This window comes from Eurosta solidaginis, chromosome 4 (genome assembly GCF_040869045.1).
Source record: "Eurosta solidaginis isolate ZX-2024a chromosome 4, ASM4086904v1, whole genome shotgun sequence".
NCBI lineage: Eukaryota > Metazoa > Arthropoda > Insecta > Diptera > Tephritidae > Eurosta > Eurosta solidaginis.
Genome location: NC_090322.1, coordinates 183270001 through 183291338, shown reverse-complemented (window position 1 = coordinate 183291338; position 21338 = coordinate 183270001). Strand labels below are relative to the sequence as shown.

Below are 21338 nucleotides of genomic sequence, written 5' to 3'. Positions count from 1 at the left end.
AATTTATGTTTAGGAATTTTCCATGGAAAAGTCCTGCTATTTAATGTTGACAAAATAAGCGATGAGTGCGAAGAGTATATAGTCAAAGTAATATTAGTGCAGGTGAGTGTGCATTATGTTGCTGCAGTGGGAGTGGGAGTGAGTGGGAGTGCAGTGCATTGAGGAATATGCGGTAATAGCAAAATGATAAAAAAAAAGCGAAAAACAAAAGCGAAGACGGTGACCTTACGTTGTACAACAAAAACACGAATGCGTGCGATGAGTGGGAGTGTGTGTTTGTATGTATGCAAATTATTAACTTAACGAAGATATGTTGGAAACGCAGGCGTGAACAATGGTTACCATCAGAAGAAAGTGATTGATAAACATTTGCCTCTGTTTAACATTTGTATGCTGTCAATGAAATTAACTTGTAATAGGTTGGATCGATTTTTTTCGTTAGGTCGGACCGAAATGTAAACTTTTTTTTTCAAATTTTGAATTTTTTATAAAAAAAAATCATAACTCAAGAATGGCTAAACCGATTTGGGATTTCAAAATCAACTAACCATCATCTCTCCTTTCTGTATTTTTTCTAAAAATTTCATGGCAATCTGTCGAGCCGTTCTCGAGTTATGGAGTGACAATCAAAATATACACTTCTTATTTTTTTTTTCAAATTTTGAATTTTTTCTAAAAAAAAATCATAACTCAAGAATGGCTAAACCGATTTGGGATTTCAAAATCAACTAACCATCATGTCTCCTTCCTGTATCTTTCCTAAAAATTTCATGGTAATCTTTCTATCCGTTCTCTAGTTATGGAGTAACAATCAAAATGTACACTTCTTTTTATTTTTTTTTTTCAAAATTTGAATTTTTTCTAAAAAAAAATCATAACTCAAGAATGGCTAAACTGATTTGGGATTTCAAAATCAACTATCCATCATCTCTCCTTCTTGTATCTTTCCTAAAAATTTCATGGCAATCTCTCTATCCGTTCTCGAGTTATGAAGTGACAATCCAAATCTACACTTCTTTTTATATATATAGAAGATTGCCATTTAAAAGAAAAAATACGTCTATCGATTTTGGTAGATATTGATTACGTGACTACTTAGATACAACTTTTAATCATAAGTGCCACGCTATCTTATCAAAATCATAAGTTTATCTTATTTAATGCTTAAATACGTCATTATAAGACAAATATCATTTTATTTTTTTTATTTTTTATTAAAAACCTTTTGTTTTTGCATTTTTTTAAAAATTTTCGAATTTGACGAATTTTTTTGAAGCACTCACTTCACACAATAAAACTTCAAATAGTTAGCTTTTATTCGCATTTTAAATTTTTAAAATATCTTCATTGGTTCAAATGTTATAATTTTTGCAAAGAAAAAACTTAAAAGGCGCCACTGTGCGTCGTGGTGTGAAGTCAGGAAAATTGTTAGAAAAATTTAAAATTTGCACGACTCAATTTGTAGTCGATTTTAGTAACTGATTCAGGAATATATGAAGCGCGTGGCTGCGCACTTATCAGCGCCTCTCTTTCCATTCTCTAAACTTATCAAGCGACCTATATTTTTTAACTTTAAAGTGACTATTTGGCGAGCTATCACGTCCATCACGCCAACAATTTCATATCTTTTTGTTGCTTAACTTTCCTCTTTCCTCACTCTGCTCTGTTGCATTGCATTTTGACATTTTGCACATTATTCTGGCAGTTACTATAGAATGCATTTGTCATTAAATTTTTACTGATTTGTTGTTTCAAACTGCCACATTGTTTTTTCTTTTTACGTTTCATTTGGTTTCCCCCATTGCATATATGTTCAATCCCTCTTTAAGCTGCAGTTACCCGCGAACGTACGTACAAAAAACGTGTCAGCTGACACGACCTATCTTATGAATGTGCAGTATAAACGAAAACTCGCCGACGTGCAACGCACGTACGTACGTAGCCCGGAACGTAGAAATCAAAACAATTTCGATCTTTTCCGTAAGAACGTGTCAGCTGATGACTCTCTCACTAGACAGAGTTGCCTAGTAAACTTCTGCGCCCTAATTTTTGACCGTTTGCAGTTTTTATGCAGAAACACCTAACTAATTCAAAATAATTATGTAAAAGTGCAGATTTTAAATATGTAATCTATTTATACTTATTTAATATTAATTCCAGCCTTTTACAACATCAAAAATTTAAATAGAAAAAGTTGATGTTTCCATAAAGGTGCGTCCACACCAGTAACAAAACGTGTTACAAACAGTTATATAACCAATGTTATGTAACTTGTTAAAAATTCAACTGAAACATGTTGTATTACACGATGTTGTGTAACTTTTTTTCTGTTTTTATAACAGGTTACATGTTACCCAGAGGTTGTCGCTAAAGATCAAAAGAATTAGATAACTTTATACAACCAAGTTGCAATTGTTTTAAAACAATTGTTATACAACTTTGCTATTTCGTTACCGGTGTGGACGTACCTTAAACATGCATTCAAACAGGTCAATGGCAACATATTTTACATTGTGTGTACGTACGGCATACGTATACGTACGTTACACACGTCGGTGGGTAACTGCAGCTTTACTCTGCTCATATGTGCTTACATATGTACACATGTATGTACATACTTTCATACTCTGTAATCGAGTTCATGTGAAGATTGCATTCACTCCACCGTTACTGATTTGTTCGTTTGTTAAATATCATTGCATTTTACGCCTGCAACATGTGTCCAAACCTGTCTACTTGTTTGTTTATTTTGAGATATTATTTTGCGGAATTCATTTTAAAATATGTTTTTATTCTCTTCTGGTATATTTGATGTTAACGCGTTTATAAAATTGCAATATATATTTTTCAAATAAAGGTACTTTAGAAGTCGGGTTTTCGGTGGGAGGTGTAAGTATACTTAAAGTTGACTTATAGTTTAACCCTGCCACTTCGGTCGCTTTAACATGAAAAATACTAAATTAATACAAGGCGTGATAAACATACCCCTGAGAAGATTTAGGCTGATTCCTTCTTCCAATATATGTTAGGTTGAGTTGGCCGGTCCGTGAGAACCTCACATAGAGTGAACGAGTCCATAGAGCTCCCAGAAGCTTGCTCAACGACCAAACTGAAAACCCCTATCAGTAACCCGGACCTGTATTATAAAATAACTCCTCCCTCTTGGCAAATAGTAGAAGATATCTAGGACCTATGCTACTTGCTGCATCGAGATACTAATAGCTGGATTCCCTTCTTTTTAGATCTGCTATGCAGTCAGAATACCTAAATGAGCTTACAGTCCACTATTATCAACGACAAGTTAGTTGAAGCTTGTAAGACCTGGACATTCTGCTTGGCCGATCATGTGCAGCTCTCGTCTTTTTTGATCTCTCCCAATCTGATTGGGACGTCTACGGCACAGGCTTAAAGGCTCATGCGCCTTTTCATTTCCATCTATTTCCATTTTCCCATTGACCCGATATAAATGTACATACTTCTCCCAATCCTGATTCTTACAAAAATATGTAATAAAGCTAAACATATTTTAATGCTTAATTATTCGTTTCGGTCTCAAGATAATGTATAAACAATCCAAAATCAGGAAAACTTTTAGTGCTGTTTCTTAGGCTGAATACCTAACTGGCGTAAAACGATATATTTTTTATATATTTTCAAGCTTGAAACATTATTTATTTCTTTTCTTACGTATTACTTAGTTGCCATAAAAAATAATATTCAAAGCTCTCTGTCATCAGACTTATTCTTTAATCTTTCAAGAAAAGCCCAAATTTTCAAACGTCAACACGGTCGTTTTTTGAGTCATAATAAATATGAAACTATCTAATGATTTCAAATTTCTTTAGTAAGTTCAGATCATGATGCAATAAAACGAGACAGGCCAAGTCAATATTACAAAATGGAGTCGCATTTGGCAATACTCGGCCTCATAAATTTAAGTGTTGCTTTTTGACTTTCTTATCTGATACTACTTATCATAAAAAAATACAACACTATTGCCTTTCTGAAATATAAAGTAACGTGTAGGAAAATAACTCCTGCGGTCTGTATTTCCTTTTGTGGGAGGGTTTATTTTCTTTTCCTGCGAAGAAATGGAAAAGCTTTCGTCATGGGAACTGAATGGCTGCATCTTCAGAGTAGCACATTGTGCGCAACTAAGAAATGTGGAAACATACTGCTGACGTCAATGATATGAATGACCATCTGGAACAATATCATAAAGTTGCGTACGAGTATCTGCGAGGCTTGTAATACGAAAACTCGGGATTGATGGTGTACGATCCCCTAACCCAACATTACACTCAAAAACAAAAAGTATCACTATTAATTTAATACACGATGTGCAAAAATGAAACTATAAACGGTATCATTTTCGTGGTATCAATGCAACGATAAATATTATAAAAAGTATAATTAAAAGTATCAATTTTGTATCTTGACTATTGATTTGCCCATGGAAAATATTTGTTTCGCCCTTAAAATGTATCAAAATGATACCTGTATAAATTTCCTAGTTTCATTATGATAACATTTAATACTAGATTTATTATAAAACGCATTACATTTGTATGTAGTCTTTTAACTTGACAAATACAAGTATCAAACTAATATTTCGAAAATGTCAATAATATAAGATCATTGATGACGAAAAAAAGATAAGCAAAAATGGCACATTGATGCCTAGATGGCATCGCCTTGATGATAACTTTTTTTTGAGTGTATGTAAACCAAGCGTTGCGGTAGGCTTATTTTGAGTGAGAAGAGGTAGCTGGTGTAAAGATATAGAGCGGCAGGGGTTTGACAGCAACGATGCTTGAATAAATCAAAGCGTATAGATTTACCTGATGGCAACAAAAAAAAACCTGTAACAGAACTTTATTTTAAACAGCTAACGTTTATACAACCATTAAATACTCCCTGCCGTAAGATCAGACCCGACATTGTTCTGACTTTCTGTATCTATTCACCTGCCTCTCCTCCGGCTAACCCTCGTCCATTCTTATTTCTTCTCCCCTCTGCATTTAATTTTCTCGGCTCATTCAATTTCCCTATCCCTTCCATTCTTCTACAAATCTACCCGTTTTTCCTCTTACTCTTGCTCTTACCTAAGTCTAACTCTTAATCTCACTATTACTCTTAATTTTATCCTTATTCTTAATCTTCCTTTACCCCTAACCATTACCCTTTTTCTTACTTTTACTCTCACTTTCCAGCTTCCTCTTATTCTTTTTACTTTTCAAACTCCTCTCCAACTCTCTATAATTTGTGTTCCTATTTCCTCTTTTTTCTCTTTTCTAATATGGAGATATATCGAGTTTGGCTTTTTTCGTACATTACATTACAAAGGTAGTAAAAAAGTAGCAAAATGATAGCAAAAATGTTCCCTCCCTACCACTTTAAAATGAATGACCAGATTATGAGGGCCGTCAAATTTTTGATGGTGTAGTACTAACTTCACCTGTCTGATTTTATTGCGTCATAGTTCAGACTTTTATACATTTGTTATTGGAAATTTATCTCATAGCAAATATAAGCTACGGATCGTGAATAACTTTTCGATTTTGATTTTTTATACCTTTCATGAACATGAAATGGTATATTAACTTTGGTCCGATGTTTGTAACGTTGAGAAATATAGAAGATAGACTCACCATTAAGTATACCGAATTGATCAGGGCGACGAACTGAGTTGATATAGCCATGACCGTCTGTCTGTTTGAACGCAAACTAGTCCCTCAAATTTAGAGATATGTCAATGAAATTTGGTACAAGGATGTATTTTTGTATTATATTAGACATTTGTCGGATCCGGTAGGATTTTTTTGGTCATTCCTGCCGCAATTTAGAAAGTATAAACGTGAAACTTGGTGATATATATTCTAATATATCATAGAAGATATCCTGAAAAAATCACTTTGATCGGAGCTATATATAGTTATATCTCATACAACCGATCGTTGAGATAGAAAGATTTTTGGCCTTTTCTCCCTTAATTTCCAATATAAAAACGTTAAACTTGGTGATATTTATTCTAATATATCATAGTATACTTCATGAAAAAATAATTTCGATCGGAGCTATATATAATATATATCCCATACAACCGATCGTTCAGATAGAAAGATTTTTGGCCTTTTCTCCCTTACTTTAGAAAGTATAAACGTGAAACTCGGTGATATATATTTTAATATATCATAGAAGATTTTCTGAAAAAATCAGTTTGATCGGAGCTATATATAGTATATATCCCATACAAACGATCATTCAGATAGAAAGATTTTTGGAAATTTCTCCCTTAATTTCCAATATAAATACGTTAAACTTAGTGATATTTATTCTAATATATCATAGAATATTTCATGAAAAAATCATTTCGATCGGAGCTATATATAATATATATCCCATACAACCGATCGTTCAGATAGAAAGATTTTTAGCCATTTCTCCCTTAATTTCCAATATAAATACGTTAAACTTGGTGATATTTATTCTAATATATCATAGAAGATTTCCTGAAAAAATCACTTTGATCGGACCTATATGAATATAGTATATACCTATCCCATACAACCGATCGGTCAGATAGAAAGATTTTTGGCCATTTCTCCCTTAGTTTCCAATATAAAAACGTGAAACTTGGTGATGTATATTCTAATATATCGTAGAAGATTTCCTGTAAAAATAATTTCGATCGGAGCTATATATAATATATATCCCATACAACCGATCGTTCAGATAAGGGGGTTTTTGTCATTTTTATACTCAGTTGAGCAGAGCTCACAGAGTATATTAAGTTTGATTGGATAACGGTTGGTTGTACATATATAAAGGAATCGAGATAGATATAGACTTCCATATATCAAAATAATCAGGATCGAAAAAAATTTGATTGAGCCATGTCCGTCCGTCCGTCCCTCCGTCCGTTAACACGATAACTTGAGTAAATTTTGAGGTATCTTGATGAAATTTGGTATGTAGATTCCTCGGCATTCATCTCAGATCGCTATTTAAAATGAACGATATCGGACTATAACCACGCCCACTTTTTCGATATCGAAAATTTCGAAAAACCGAAAAAATGCGATAATTCATTGCCAAAGGCGGTTAAAGCGATGAAACTTGGTAGATGGGTTGACGTTATGACGCAGAATAGAAAATTAGTAAGATTTTGGACAATGGGCGTGGCACCGCCCACTTTTACAAGAAGGTAATTTAAAAGTTTTGCAAGCTGTAATTTGGCAGTCGTTGAAGATATCATGATGAAATTTGGCAGGAACGCTACTACTATTACTATATATGTGCTAAAAAAAAATTATCAAAATTGGATGAAGAACACGCCCACTTTATAAAAAAAAATTTTTTTAAATTCTAATTTTAACAAAAAATTTAATATCTTTACTGTATATAAGTAAATTAATTCAAAATTCAACTCCTGTAATGATATGATGCAACAAAATACAAAAATAAAAGAAAATTTCAAAATGGGCGTGGCTCCGCCCATTTTCATTTAGTTTGTCTAGAATACTTTTAATGCCATAAGTCGAACAAAAATTTACCAATCCTTCTCAAATTTGGTAGGGGCATAGATTCTATGACGTTAACTGTTCTCTGTGCAAATGGGCGAAATCGGTGGAAGCCACGCCCAGTTTTTATACACAGTCCACCGTCTGTCCTTCCGCTCGGCCGTTAACACAATAACTTGAGCAAAAACCGATATATCTTTACTAAACTTAGCCCACCTACTTATATAAACTCACTTTATCTTGGTATAAAAAATGGCCGAAATCCGACCATAACCACGCCCACTTTATCGATATCGAAAATTACGAAAAATGAAAAAAATGCCATAATTCTATACCAAATACGAAAAAAGGGATGAAACGTGGTAACTGGATTGGTTTATTGACGCAAAATATAACTTTGGAAAAAATTTTGTAAAATGGGTGTGACACCTACCATATTAAGTAGAAGAAAATGAATAAGTTCTACAAGGCGAAATCAACAGCCCTTGGAATCTTGGCAGGAATACTGTTAGTGGTATTGCATATATAAATAAATTAGCAGTACCCGACAGATGATTTTCTGGATCACCTGGTCCACATTTTGGTCGATATCGCGAGAACGCCTTCACATATACATCTAAGGGCCACTCGCTTTTAAAACCCTCATTAATACCTTTAATTTGATATCCATATCGTACAAACATATTCTAGAGTCACCCCTGGCCCACCCTAATGTCGATATCTCGAAAAGCCGTCCACCTATTGACCTAATGACCACTCCCTCTTAAAATGCTCAGTAACACCTTTCGCTTGATACCCATATCGTACAAACATTCTAGAGTCACCTCTGGCCCACCCTAATGGCGATATCTCGAAAAGGCGTCCACCTATAGACCTAATGTCCACTCCCTCTTAAAATGCTCAGTAACACCTTTCGTTTGATACCCATTTCGTACAAACATTCTAGAGTCACCCCTGGCCCACCCTATTGGCGATATCTCGAAAAGGCGTCCACCTATAGACCTAATGCCCACTCCCTCTTAAAATGCTCAGTAACACCTTTCGCTTGATACCCATATCGTACAAACATTCTAGAGTCACCTCTGGCCCACCCTAATGGGGATATCTCGAAAAGGCTTCCACCTATAGACCTAATGCCCACTCCCTCTTAAAATGCTCAGTAACACCTTTCGCTTGATACCCATATCGCACAAACATTCTAGAGTCACCTCTGGCCCACCCTAATGGCGATATCTCGAAAAGGCGTCCACCTATAGACCTAATGTCCACTCCCTCTTAAAATGCTCAGTAACACATTTCGTTTGATACCCATATCGTACAAACATTCTAGAGTCACCCCTGGCCCACCCTAATGGCGATATTTCGAAAAGGCGTCCACCTATAGACCTAATGCCCACTCCCTCTTAAAATGCTCAGTAACACCTTTCGTTTGATACCCATATCGTACAAACATTATAGAGTCACCCTTGGTCCACCTTTATGGCGAAATCTCGAAAAGGCGTCCACCTATAGAACTAAGGATTACTCCCTTTTAGAATACTCATTACCACCTTACATTTGATACCCATATCGTACAAACACATTCTAGAGTCACCCTGGCCCACCCTAATGGCGATATCTCGAAAAGGCGTCCACCTATAGACCTAATGCCCACTCCCTCTTAAAATGCTCAGTAACACCTTTCGTTTGATACCCATATCCTACAAACATTCTAGAGTCACCCTTGGTCCACCTTTATGGCGAAATCTCGAAAAGGCGTCCACCTATAGAACTAAGGATTACTCCCTTTTAAAATACTCATTACCACCTTACATTTGATACCCATATCGTACAAACACATTCTAGAGTCACCCTGGCCCACCCTAATGGCGATATCTCGAAAAGGCGTCCACCTATAGACCTAATGCCCACTCCCTCTTAAAATGCTCAGTAACACCTTTCGTTTGATACCCATATCGTACAAACATTCTAGAGTCACCCCTGGCCCACACTAATGGCGATATCTCGAAAAGGCGTCCACCTATAGACCTAATGCCCACTCCCTCTTAAAATGCTCAGTAACACCTTTCGTTTGATACCCATATTGTACAAACATTCTAGAGTCACCCCTGGCCCACACTAATGGCGATATCTCGAAAAGGCGTCCACCTATAGACCTAATGCCCACTCCCTCTTAAAATGCTCAGTAACACCTTTCGTTTGATACCCATATCGTACAAACATTCTAGAGTCACCCTTGGTCCACCTTTATGGCGATATCTCGAAAAGGCGTCCACCTATAGAACTAAGGATTACTCCCTTTTAAAATACTCATTACCATCTTTCATTTGATACCCATATCATACAAACACATTCTAGTGTCACCCCTGGCCTACCCTAATGGCGACATTTCGAAAAGGCGTCCACCTATATACCTATTGCCCACTCCCTCTTAAAATGCTCAGTAATACTTTTCGTTTGATACCCATATCGTACAAACATTCTAGAGTCACCCCTGGCCCACCCTAATGGCGATATCTCGAAAAGGCGTCCACCTATAGACCTAATGCCCACTCCCTCTTAAAATGCTCAGTAACACCTTTCATTTGATTCCCATATCGTACAAACACATTCTAGAGACACCCCTGCTCCAACTTTATGGCGATATCTCGAAACGGCGTCCACCTATGGAACTAAGGATCACTCCTTTTCAAAATACTCATTAACAGCTTTCATTTGATACCCATATCGTACAAACATATTCTAGAGTCACCCCTGGTCCACCTTTATGGCGATTTCTCGAAAAGGCGTTCACCTATAAAACTAAAGCCCATTCCCTTTTAAAATACTCATTACCACCTTTCATTTGATACCCATATCGTACAAACACATTCTAGAGTCACCCCTGGTCCACCTTAATGGCGATATCTCGAAAAGGCGTCCACCGATAAACCTAAGGCCCACTCCCTCTTAAAATGCTCAGTAACACCTTTCATTTGATACCCATATCGTACAAACAAATTCTAGAGTCAGCCCTGGTCCACCTTTATGGTGATATCCCTAAATGGCGTCCATCCATAGAACTATGGCCTACTCTCTCTTAAAATACTCTTTAATACCTTCCATTTGATACACATGTCATACAACCACATTCCAGGGTTACCCTAGGTTCATTTTCCTACATGGTGATTTTCCTTATTTTGTCTCCATAGCTCTCAACTGAGTATGTAATGTTCGGTTACACCCGAACTTAGCCTTCCTTACTTGTTTATTTTATATTTATCTTAAAAATCGTTTATGTATGTACATCTGTTCACTATATATTTCTTATCTTAAACATCCGATTATCTGGAGATTACGAACGGGATAAGATTATTGTTCAGCCCCATTCATGATAGGTATGATAGTCCCGTCCTTACTTGTTATACTCAGTTGAGCAGAGCTCACAGAGTATATTAAGTTTGATTGGATAACGGTTGGTTGTACATATATAAAGGAATCGAGATAGATATAGACTTCCATATATCAAAATAATCAGGATCGAAAAAAAATTTGATTGAGCCATGTCCGTCCGTCCGTCCGTCCGTCCGTTAACACGATAACTTGAGTAAATTTTGATGTATCTTGATGAAATTTGGTATGTGGGTTCCTGAGCACTCATCTCAGATCGCTATTTAAAATGAACGATATCGGACTATAACCACGCCCAATTTTTCGATATCGAAAATTTCGATAAACGGAAAAAGTGCTATAATTCATTAAAAAAGACCGATAAAGCGACGAAACTTGGTAGATGAGTTGAACTTATGACGCAAAATAGAAAATTAGTAAAATTTTGGACAATGGGCGTGGCACCGCCCACTTTTAAAAGAAGGTAATTTAAAAGTTTTGCAAGCTGTAATTTGGCAGTCGTTGAAGATATCATGATGAAATTTGGCAGGAACGTTACTCTTATTACTATATGTACGCTTAATAAAAATTAGCAAAATCGGAGAGGGACCACGCCCACTTTTAAAAAAAAAAATTTTTTAAAGTAAAATTTTAACAAAAAATTTAATATCTTTGCAGTATATAAGTAAATTATGTCAAGATTCAAATCCAGTAATGATATGGTGCAAAAAGATACAAAAATAAAAGAAAATTTAAAAATGGGCGTGGCTTTGCCCTTTTTCATTTAATTTGTCTAGGATACTTTTAACGCCATAAATCGAACAAAAATTAACCAATCCTTTTGAAATTTGGTAGGGGCATAGATTTTATGGCGTTAACTGTTCTCTGTGAAAATGGGCGAAATCGGTTGATGTCACGCCCAGTTTTTATACACAGTCGTCCGTCTGTCCTTCCGCATGGCCGTTAACACGATAACTTGAGCAAAAATCGATATATCTTTACTAAACTCAGTTCACGTACTTATCTGAACTCACTTTATCTTGGTATGAAAAATGAACGAAATCCGACTATGACCACGCCCACTTTTTCGATATCGAAAATTACGAAAAATTAAAAAAATGCCATAATTCTATACCAAATACGAAAAAAGGGATGAAATATGTTAAGGTAATTGGACTGTTTTATTGACGCGAATTATAACTTTAGAAAAAACTTTATAAAATGGTTGTGACACCTACCATATTAAGTAGAAGAAAATGAAAAAGTTCTGCAGGGCGAAATAAAAAACCCTTAAAATCTTGGCAGGTATTACATATATAAATAAATTAGCGGTATCCAACAGATGATGTTCTGGGTCACCCTGGTCCACATTTTGGTCGATATCTGGAAAACGCCTTCACATATACAACTACCACCACTCCCTTTTAAAACTCTCATTAATACCTTTAATTTGATACCCATATCGTACAAACTCATTCTAGAGTCACCCCTGGTCCACCTTTATGGCGATATTTCGAAAAGGTGAACACCTATAGAACGAAGGCCCACTCCCTTTTAAAAATACTCATTAACACCTTTCATTTGATACCCATATCATACAAACAAATTCTAAAGTCACCCCTGGTCCACCTTTATGGCGATATCTCGAAAAGGCGAACACCTATAAAACGAAGGCCCACTCCCTTTTAAAAATACTCATTAAAACCTTTCATTTGATGCCCATATCGTACAAACAAAGTCTAGAGTCACCCCTGGTCCACCTTTATTGCGATACCTCGAAAATGCGTCCACCTATAGAACTAAGGCCCACTCCCTCTTAAAATACTCATTAGCTCCTTTCGTTTGATACCCATATTGCACAAACGAATTCTAGAGTCACCCCTGGCCCACCTTTATGGCGATATCTCGAAACGGCGTCCACCTATAGAACTAAGGCTCACTCCCTTTTAAAATACTCATTAACACCTTTCGTTTGATGCCCATATTGTGCAAACAAATTCTAGGGTCACCCCTGGTCCACCTTTATGGCGATATCTCGAAACGGCGTCCACCTATGGAACTAAGGATTACTCCCTTTTAAAATGCTCATTAACACCTTTCATTTGATACCCATATCGCACAAACGCATTCTAGAGTCACCCCTGGTCCATCTTTACGGCGATATCTCGAAAAGGCGTCCATCTACAGAACTTAGGTCCACGCCCTTTTAAAATACTCATTAATACCTTTCATTTGATACCCATATCGTACAAACGCATTCTAGAGTCAACCCTGATCCACCTTTATGGCTATATCCCTAAATGGCGTCCACCTATAGAACTATGGCCCACTCCCTCATAAAATACTCTTTAATGCCTTTCATTTGATACACATGTCATACAAACACATTCCAGGGTTTCCCTCGGTTCATTTTCCTACATGGTGATTTTCCTTATTTTGTCACCATAGCTCTCAACTGAGTATGTAATGTCGGTTGCACCCGAACTTAACCTTCCTTACTTGTTTTTAGTTGTGATAGGCAGGTGTCGCCGTTGTGTTTCATTTAACACATACAGGTATAGGACCAGCAGCGACATCTATTTTTGAAAGACAGTGTAGCCAAACTAAAGACAAGAAATTAAAAAACTACCACAAATTGAACCAGACTTCTATCTGGATTATCTGGCTCAAATCATTCTTGCAGTATTTATATGCAAAATTTATCATCTGGCACATGATCTTTGCGACGGGATGATGGCTATAGTATATCTTTCCAACACTGATTAGCAAATCAGCAAGATATGTAGCATTTATTTGCTTGGGATAAATTTCCAATGCCATATGTACAGAACTCTGAACTCCCTTATTACATTGTTTTACAGCTTAAAAATTTTGTTTGAGACGTTCTAGCTACTATTTTATTGCAAATTTATTATGTCATGAATAATGAAATTATATCGAGATAAGAGTTGCTAATAAGTAAACTAACTTTTTAAATTTTTAATAACCGACTAAGTGCTTTTGGAACAAACAGTTTTCAAATATATGTACTTAGAGATTTTCAAAAGCTAAACGTCAGAACGTTATTGGCCCCATAAAGCTAAATAAACTATTTTATATACCATGTTCCATCTTCAGTGTCGTTTTTGTTCTCATCTTCGTAAGTTTATTCGCATGTATTGTCAAAATTAGTGTGTGTGCATCCCTGTGTGTGCATGTGTGTTATGAATGTATAATGCAGGTAGCTGAAGAAGATTGATTTCAAGTACTGTGGTTAATTTATGCAGGTAGAAGCTCGTAATTTTTGCCAATATACTTATTTTTTTATACTCAGCTGAGCACATCCATGAGGAGTTCGGGATCGCCAGAGCCTCGGCTGTTAATGAAACAGGATTCGCCACGGATAGGTGAGGTTGACAATTGGGTTGGAGTAGCTATACATTGCGCTGGCAACACCTTGAAATACTGGAAAAATGGTGGGATTACGTTTTTTTCTTTATCGTACACACGGGACGAAAAATAAGGCCAATATGAAAATACTAAATTAGATTTTCCTACAGCTTCGATTTTTATTTAAAAGGACCCAAAATTAAATGCACATTATTATTTGAATAATCCTTTAACAAAAATGTTAGGAACGAGGCAATTGCTTTCTACATAATAAAATACTTTCCAAAATAGATGTTTCGCATTAGCGAAAGTATAGACCCCATGATTGAAATCCATTGGATTGGGCTTATATGCTTAACAAATTGGGTACTTTAATTACATTAATTACATTAATTATTAAAGCTAGTTCAAGTCAGGCATGCTTAACCAACGAAACGATATCATTTCGTTACGATAATCAACGTTAATAAACGAAACGAAGTCATTTCGTTTCGTTTATTAACGTTAAGATCGTCAAATTAACGAAATGATTTCGTTTCGTTTTCTGCCATATCAAAACGAAATCAAATCGTTTATGTTGATTATTAATTTCAAACTATGCTGGCAAAGCTGATTGATGGCGGAGTCATTAAAGGTGAAAGCATTATCCAAGCTGATTGCAACTTTTCTCATGAATTTTGACAGTACGAACATTTCTCAGAGTATTTTTGACATTACCACCAACGAATTACACAAACAAATTACATAGAGTTTGTGTGTGTATGTGCGCTCGTTGTTGCCACCTTACGGCTTCACCATGGCTATAGCATTGCCAGCACAATTCAAACATAAAGTATCACGTTTTCGTTAACGTTTTTAACGTTAACGAAAGCTTTTCGTTTCGGTTAAAAACGAGATACAATTTATCTTGATAATTTCTTTATCGATAATATTTCGAAGTGTTTCAACGGAAACGGTGGAAATTTTTTGATAAACGATTAGCTTAACGTTAAGGTGCATCCCTGGTTCAAGTATATGTTTTACGCTTTACTAGCTAAAACTAACTATTTAGTAATAAAGAGTTATGCTGTTTAAAAAAAAGGACAAACCTGCGAATTTAAATAAACGTTTTGTGGTACATTTTTATCGTGACAATATTTTAAACTAATTTTATTTTATTATTGTGTATGTATATAGATCTTGTATTCGTTACAGCTACGAAAAACAAATATTGATTTTTTGCCGGCTCAAAGTCTAAAAACCCAATTGAAAAACAAAGTTTTTCGGTTTTTTTATGTCAATATATGCTACACCGTGGTGTGATGGTAGCGTGCTCCGCCTACCACACCGTATGCCCTGGGTTCACACCCCGGGCAAAGCAACATCAAAATTTTAGAAATAAGGTTTTTCAATTAGAAGAAAATTTTTCTAAGCGGGGTCGCCCCTCGGCAGTGTTTGGCAAGCGCTCCGAGTGTATTTCTGCCATGAAAAGCTCTCAGTGAAAACTCATCTGCCTTGCAGGTCCCGGGCGGAGTCGGCATAAAACATGTAGGTCCCATCCGGCCGATTTGTAGGGAAAATCAATAGGAGCACGACGCAAATTGGAAGAGAAGCTCGGCCTTAGATCTCTTCGGAGGTTATCGCGCCTTAAATTTATTTATTTATTTTTATATGCTACACTGCGGTAACCTTCCTCAGGGCCAATTGTTTGGTGTTTACGTCTGCACCGTGTAATCAGGTGTTTGCTACTCAACGCAAAACTATAAAATGAAAGTTAGACTGTGTACGAGATCATAAAGATTTTTTAGTACCGACCTTTCAGTTGTCGAAATGATTTACGGCACATTGAAATTGAGTTCCGCGTGTGTGGTTATAGTAGCCACAATGGTAATAAGTTTGGCAATTTCCACAAAAACACAGTTTTTGCCAGGCACTGCACCAAAACTCGGTAGCCGCATAAACGGTACTTCCAATATTAACTATCGCTTACCAAACAATACCCAACCTTTTCACTACAATCTGGAATTAACAACAAATTTTCACAATGGAACGAGAGATTTCACAGGTCAAGTTCAAATTTCACTAACCGCTACTGAGAATACTAAAACCATTGTACTTCATGCACTCGAGCTTGAAGATTTTAAGGCCACCATAAAAAGTGCAGATCGACAAGATGCTGTTGAGTATCCCATGAGTTGGTTATACCAAATTGAACGAGAGTTTCTTAGCTTGACTGCTCAAGATCAACAGTTAAATTTTAATAAAGGCACCAATTGGACTTTAACTATCGCATATAAGGGACAATTAAGTACAGACAAAAAGGGATTTTATATACTTTCCTATAACGACAGTGCACAGAAAATGCAGTAAGAATTATGAAACAATAGGGTTATAAAAGCAAATTTGAAAAATCCTTACAAATTATTGCAGTTATATGGCAACCACAGAGTTCGAACCGACATTTGCTCGTAAGGCATTTCCTTGTTACGATGAACCAGCCAAACGTGCCACGTTTCAAATAACCATAAGACATCATCCATCATACAATGCCTTATCTAATATGCCTATGAACGAAAGTGCAAGCTCGTAAGTAGAAGATTAGACAAGTGCGAAACACAAACTGACGAAAGATGGCTTTTTCGCCACTGATATTGACCTATGAATTCGCTTACTTCTGTCGTTTCTTCGCTTTGCCAACTGGGGCTGATTAGGAACACCACCGGAGGTAAGAATAACTTCTGGATCGTAAATGACGCCAACTGAGGGCAGGAGATATCAAGTATTCCGCCGCCTATATACGAGTTCGATAGGAATAATTTATGGGCAGGGACCATCCAATCTTATCGCGACATCTTCTATGATTTCGAACCATATATCAGGACGGGTATGAGAAAGCGCGATTTTTGTTCGTCGAGAGAGGTCTTTACTATTCCGTTGCCCAGTAAGTCCGCATGTTTGCAATAGTGATTCCCCGTTGGATTACGGGGATGACAGTGTTTTTTTCTGTTAATGGTAGTTAACAAATAAACGAAGTCATAGTTTCAAATTTATATTCATCAACAGTGACGCGGGTCATTCGGCCTGATTGCGTCGGTTATTTCTTTGCTAACAGGAAATACTTCGTCTTAACCTCGTTCGCCGCTAGACTTTTTTGCCTCTTCACCCAAGTCAGAGAAGGAAGAACGTACGGCGTGTTTGTGATGATATCAATAAATTTCCGTTTCCACCCGCTGCTAGAAATGCTTCGTCTGAAGCCTTGCTTGGTTTTGAAGAGCTTGGTGAGAAAACTTCTAAATCTGTATAGAGTGGCTCAACGTTATTTGTAAAAGCCATACAAGCTTTGCACGAAACTAAAATTCAGACAAAGCACCATTCCTGCAACTCCTTTTCGGGCTGTCAAAAGGTGATTTGAAATCACCAAAGACTTGGTTCAGGATCAGGGCTAAAGCCGCTCTGATTAGGTAAAATCGGTTCATTGTTCGTATCAGTCTTTCGCACAATACACTACATAGAACCTTATACGCAATATTAAGTTTGCTGATTCCGCGGTAATAGGGAGGTTTTTCTTGTCGATTGCGCCGAGTACACTAAAATTCAAGTCTGCATGCATGCGCTCGTCTACCCATAGGAATTCATGCATACTTGTTACCAGCGCTTCGTCATTACAGGCCACCTTGTTGTGGTTTAGTCACGATATTACCATTCACATTTCGTCATCGGGTGGCGGACGTCAATTCCGTCCTTCTACCTCGCTTTCCACCAATGAGGAAAAGTGCTCCCTCCACAACTTAACCCACTCTTGCCTTAAAGTCGCCAATGATGATTTTGATGTCATAGTTGCTCATAGAAACAGTTCTTATTCACGTCGGCCGCAGCATATATGTATTTTTGCGTAGGCGCTTACAAATTTTATATTGCAAGACCTTTCCCGGACGCGGATTGCGGAGAGAGACTCGTCCAACGCCGTAAGCAAGAGTACATCGTGGCGAAAATTTCAAACTTTTACCGTAGTCGTTATCAGAAAAACAGGTTTTATCGGAGTCTTGTTGTTATTTTTTTATTGGAAGGATTTTTTTGGTGATTGATGTCGAGTTCAGCGCTTAATCCGTATACGGGATTTGGATTTTTTAGTTTCGTATCCAGTATTGTGTTTCGGCTAAATTTTGCTATTATCAAAAACTCAAAAAAATATTTTCAGTAATGGCGTTACTGTTTTCGCTAAGACTACGGTGACCATGCCAACATACTTGATTGCCTTCCATGTGTCCGATTTTGAATACACAGAAGGTGCGCTACATTCAGTACCACATCGGCTTTATACGAAACCAGAAGATGTGCCCATACAAGAATTTGGACTGGTCTTTGGCATGATAATCTTGGAACATTTAACAAATTACTACAAAATACCATACGATCTACCTAGATTAGTACAAGTGGCAATACCTGAAAAAGATGGCGGTAATGAATATTGGGGCATGGTAACATACGGTGAACTAGATTTACTCATCAACAAAACTACATCAACGACGAGTGATCTTATTGATGCTGCAAATAAGATTGCTCACGAGCTCACTCATCAATGGATTGGTAATCATGTGACTATCAAATGGTGGACTTACTTATGGGTGAAAGAAGCTTTTGGCAGACTCAATGCTTATGAGGCTGTAAATGAAGTTAGTCGCTGAGTTTTGCTGCGCCCATTTCAAAAAAAAAATACTTAACTAACTTGGCTACCTTTTCTTTTAATGGCATTTTAGGTTTATCGCGAATGGGATGTTTATCAAATAATGCATACAGATGAATATCAAGAAGCCATGTCGAGTGATGTGAATGGTGATGTTGTTCCAATGACGTATTATGTTCAGACGCCGTCGGAAATAGATGAGCGGTATTTCATTTCCTCTTATGAAAAAGCGTCGACTGTACTCTATATGTGGAAATGTGCTTTGGGAGATGAGATCTTTCGTTCAACTTTGATTAGATATCTAAACGATAAGTAGATACACAGTGCCTCAAACAAATAAATATTTAGTAAAAACTAATAAATACTTTTGTCATACAGTGCATTTGGTGCCGCAGATGAAGGACAGTTTTTTGACGCTATGCAAAGCGCTGCAGATGAACACAAAATAGCGCTCCCCGCTCCGATAGGCGTTATGTTCCGAACATGGTCTCAACAATCTGGATTTCCATTGCTCACAGTGACACGTGACTATGCCAAAAAAAAATTCACTATCACGCAAACAGCGTACAACACTAATAATACAATTGCCTCATCGAATATCTACCATGTACCATTCAATTATGCTTCAACCTTGAAAGCTGACTTTCGTAACACCACGGCTACACATTATTTCAATACGAAAGAACTAAATATAGCAGATAATGAAGTAGGCGCTGACGACTGGTTGATTTTGAATAAGCAATCAACAGGTTACTATCGCATCAATTACGATGACAAGAACTGGCATCTTATAGCTCAGGGTCTGGTATTGCGACCTAATAAGATACATGCCCTGAATCGGGCTCAAATTTTAGACGATGCCTACGAATTTGTGAAAACGGATCGTTTACAACAGGAAATTCTTTTAGAATTGTTGACATATCTACCTGGTGAGGATCAGTACGCGCCTTGGTATACTGCTGCCACTATCATAACTACTTACGTAACATATCTTAACGGCGATCAAGATTACAATGATTTTAAACAGTTTATTGCATCATTAGTGATAAAACTTTACGAAACATTGGGTGTTAATGAAGTACCCGGCGAGCAGTTGCTACGTAAATTTACACGAAATAGGGCAGTTGATCTTGCATGTTTAGTTGGTGTGGAGAATTGTCTTATGGAAGCCAATGAGAAGTTAAAATTGCTTATCAATAATGGCGTTCCAATTGAACCAAATACTAAACGACAAGCATATTGTAATGGTCTTCGTAAGTCCAGTGATAATGATTACAATTACTTTTTCAATGATTTTCTAGCATCAAGCGATACCGCCTACCGCTCGCGGTTACTCCGTGCATTAGGTTGTTCAGAAAATGAGGCACAATTACAAAAGTTTGTGAGTAGCACAATCAATATGAGTAACTCGCTGAGTGATACAGAGCGCACATCTGTATTGAATTGGGCATATTCGAGTAGTGGACTGGGTCTGTTAGTTTGCATTGATTTTCTCAATAATAACTGGGAAGCATACGGTAAACTTTCAAACGATACAGGTAGCTCTAATCCACTAAGTCAAGACATCGTTAATATGGCCAATTACGTTAATAACAATGATAAACAGAAAAGGGTAAGCAGCATAAGAGAAACGCTTAAGTACTGATAAATTAAGTAATTTTAAAACCGTTTATACTTTTAGCTTCTCGCTTTGGTAGAAAAAGTTAAAAACAGCAACATCGTAGAATCAAACCTAGAGGACGAAGTAAAGGCGAATATGAAAGTGAACTTTGGCTGGCTTGATAAAAATCGTAAACCGATTATGTCGTTTGTGAAAAGTTATCTTTCGAATTCGAGCGCAGGTTCATAGTGTTTATCTGAACCTGAAAATTGTAGGAAAATCAAATAATGCATTATTTTATCATCTCAGTAATAAATAAAATGAAAAACAAGTAAAGGTGTCTAAGTTCGGGTGTAACCGAACATTATATACTCAGCAGAAGCTTCAATTGTATATTTCATTTCAGATAAATTACTTTTTTACATAACACTTGGCACCGCCCGTTTAAAAAACAAGTAAGGGAGGCTAAGTTCGGGTGTAACCGAACATTACATACTCAGCTGAGAGCTTTGGAGACAAAATAAGGGAAAATCACCACGTAGGAAAATGAACCTAGGGTAACTCTGGAATGTGTTTGTATGACATGGGTATCAAATGGAAGGTATTAAAGAGTATTTTAAAAGGGAGTCGGCCATAGTTCTAAAGGTGGACCAGGGGTGACTCTATAATGTGTTTGTACGATATGGGTATCAAATTAAAGGTATTAATGAGGGTTTTAAAAGGAAGTGACCCTTAGTTGTATATGTGAAGGCGTTTTCGAGATATCGACCAAAATGTGGACCAGGGTGACCCAGAACATCATCTGTCGGGTACC

The 21338-nt window shown here is 36.8% G+C and overlaps 1 protein-coding gene across 1 annotated transcript; it reads left to right on the top strand.

Moving 5' to 3' along the window:
- Positions 1–16057: 16057 nt before the first annotated feature.
- LOC137248413 (aminopeptidase N-like) lies at positions 16058–20860 on the top strand. Its single transcript, XM_067779352.1, has 6 exons — positions 16058–16606; positions 16671–16826; positions 18439–18913; positions 18998–19236; positions 19303–20536; positions 20606–20860. The coding sequence occupies exons 1-6, from the start codon at positions 16071–16073 to the stop codon at positions 20771–20773; spliced, it is 2808 nt and encodes a 935-aa protein (XP_067635453.1). The 5' UTR covers positions 16058–16070; the 3' UTR covers positions 20774–20860.
- The last annotated feature ends 478 nt before the right edge of the window (positions 20861–21338 follow it).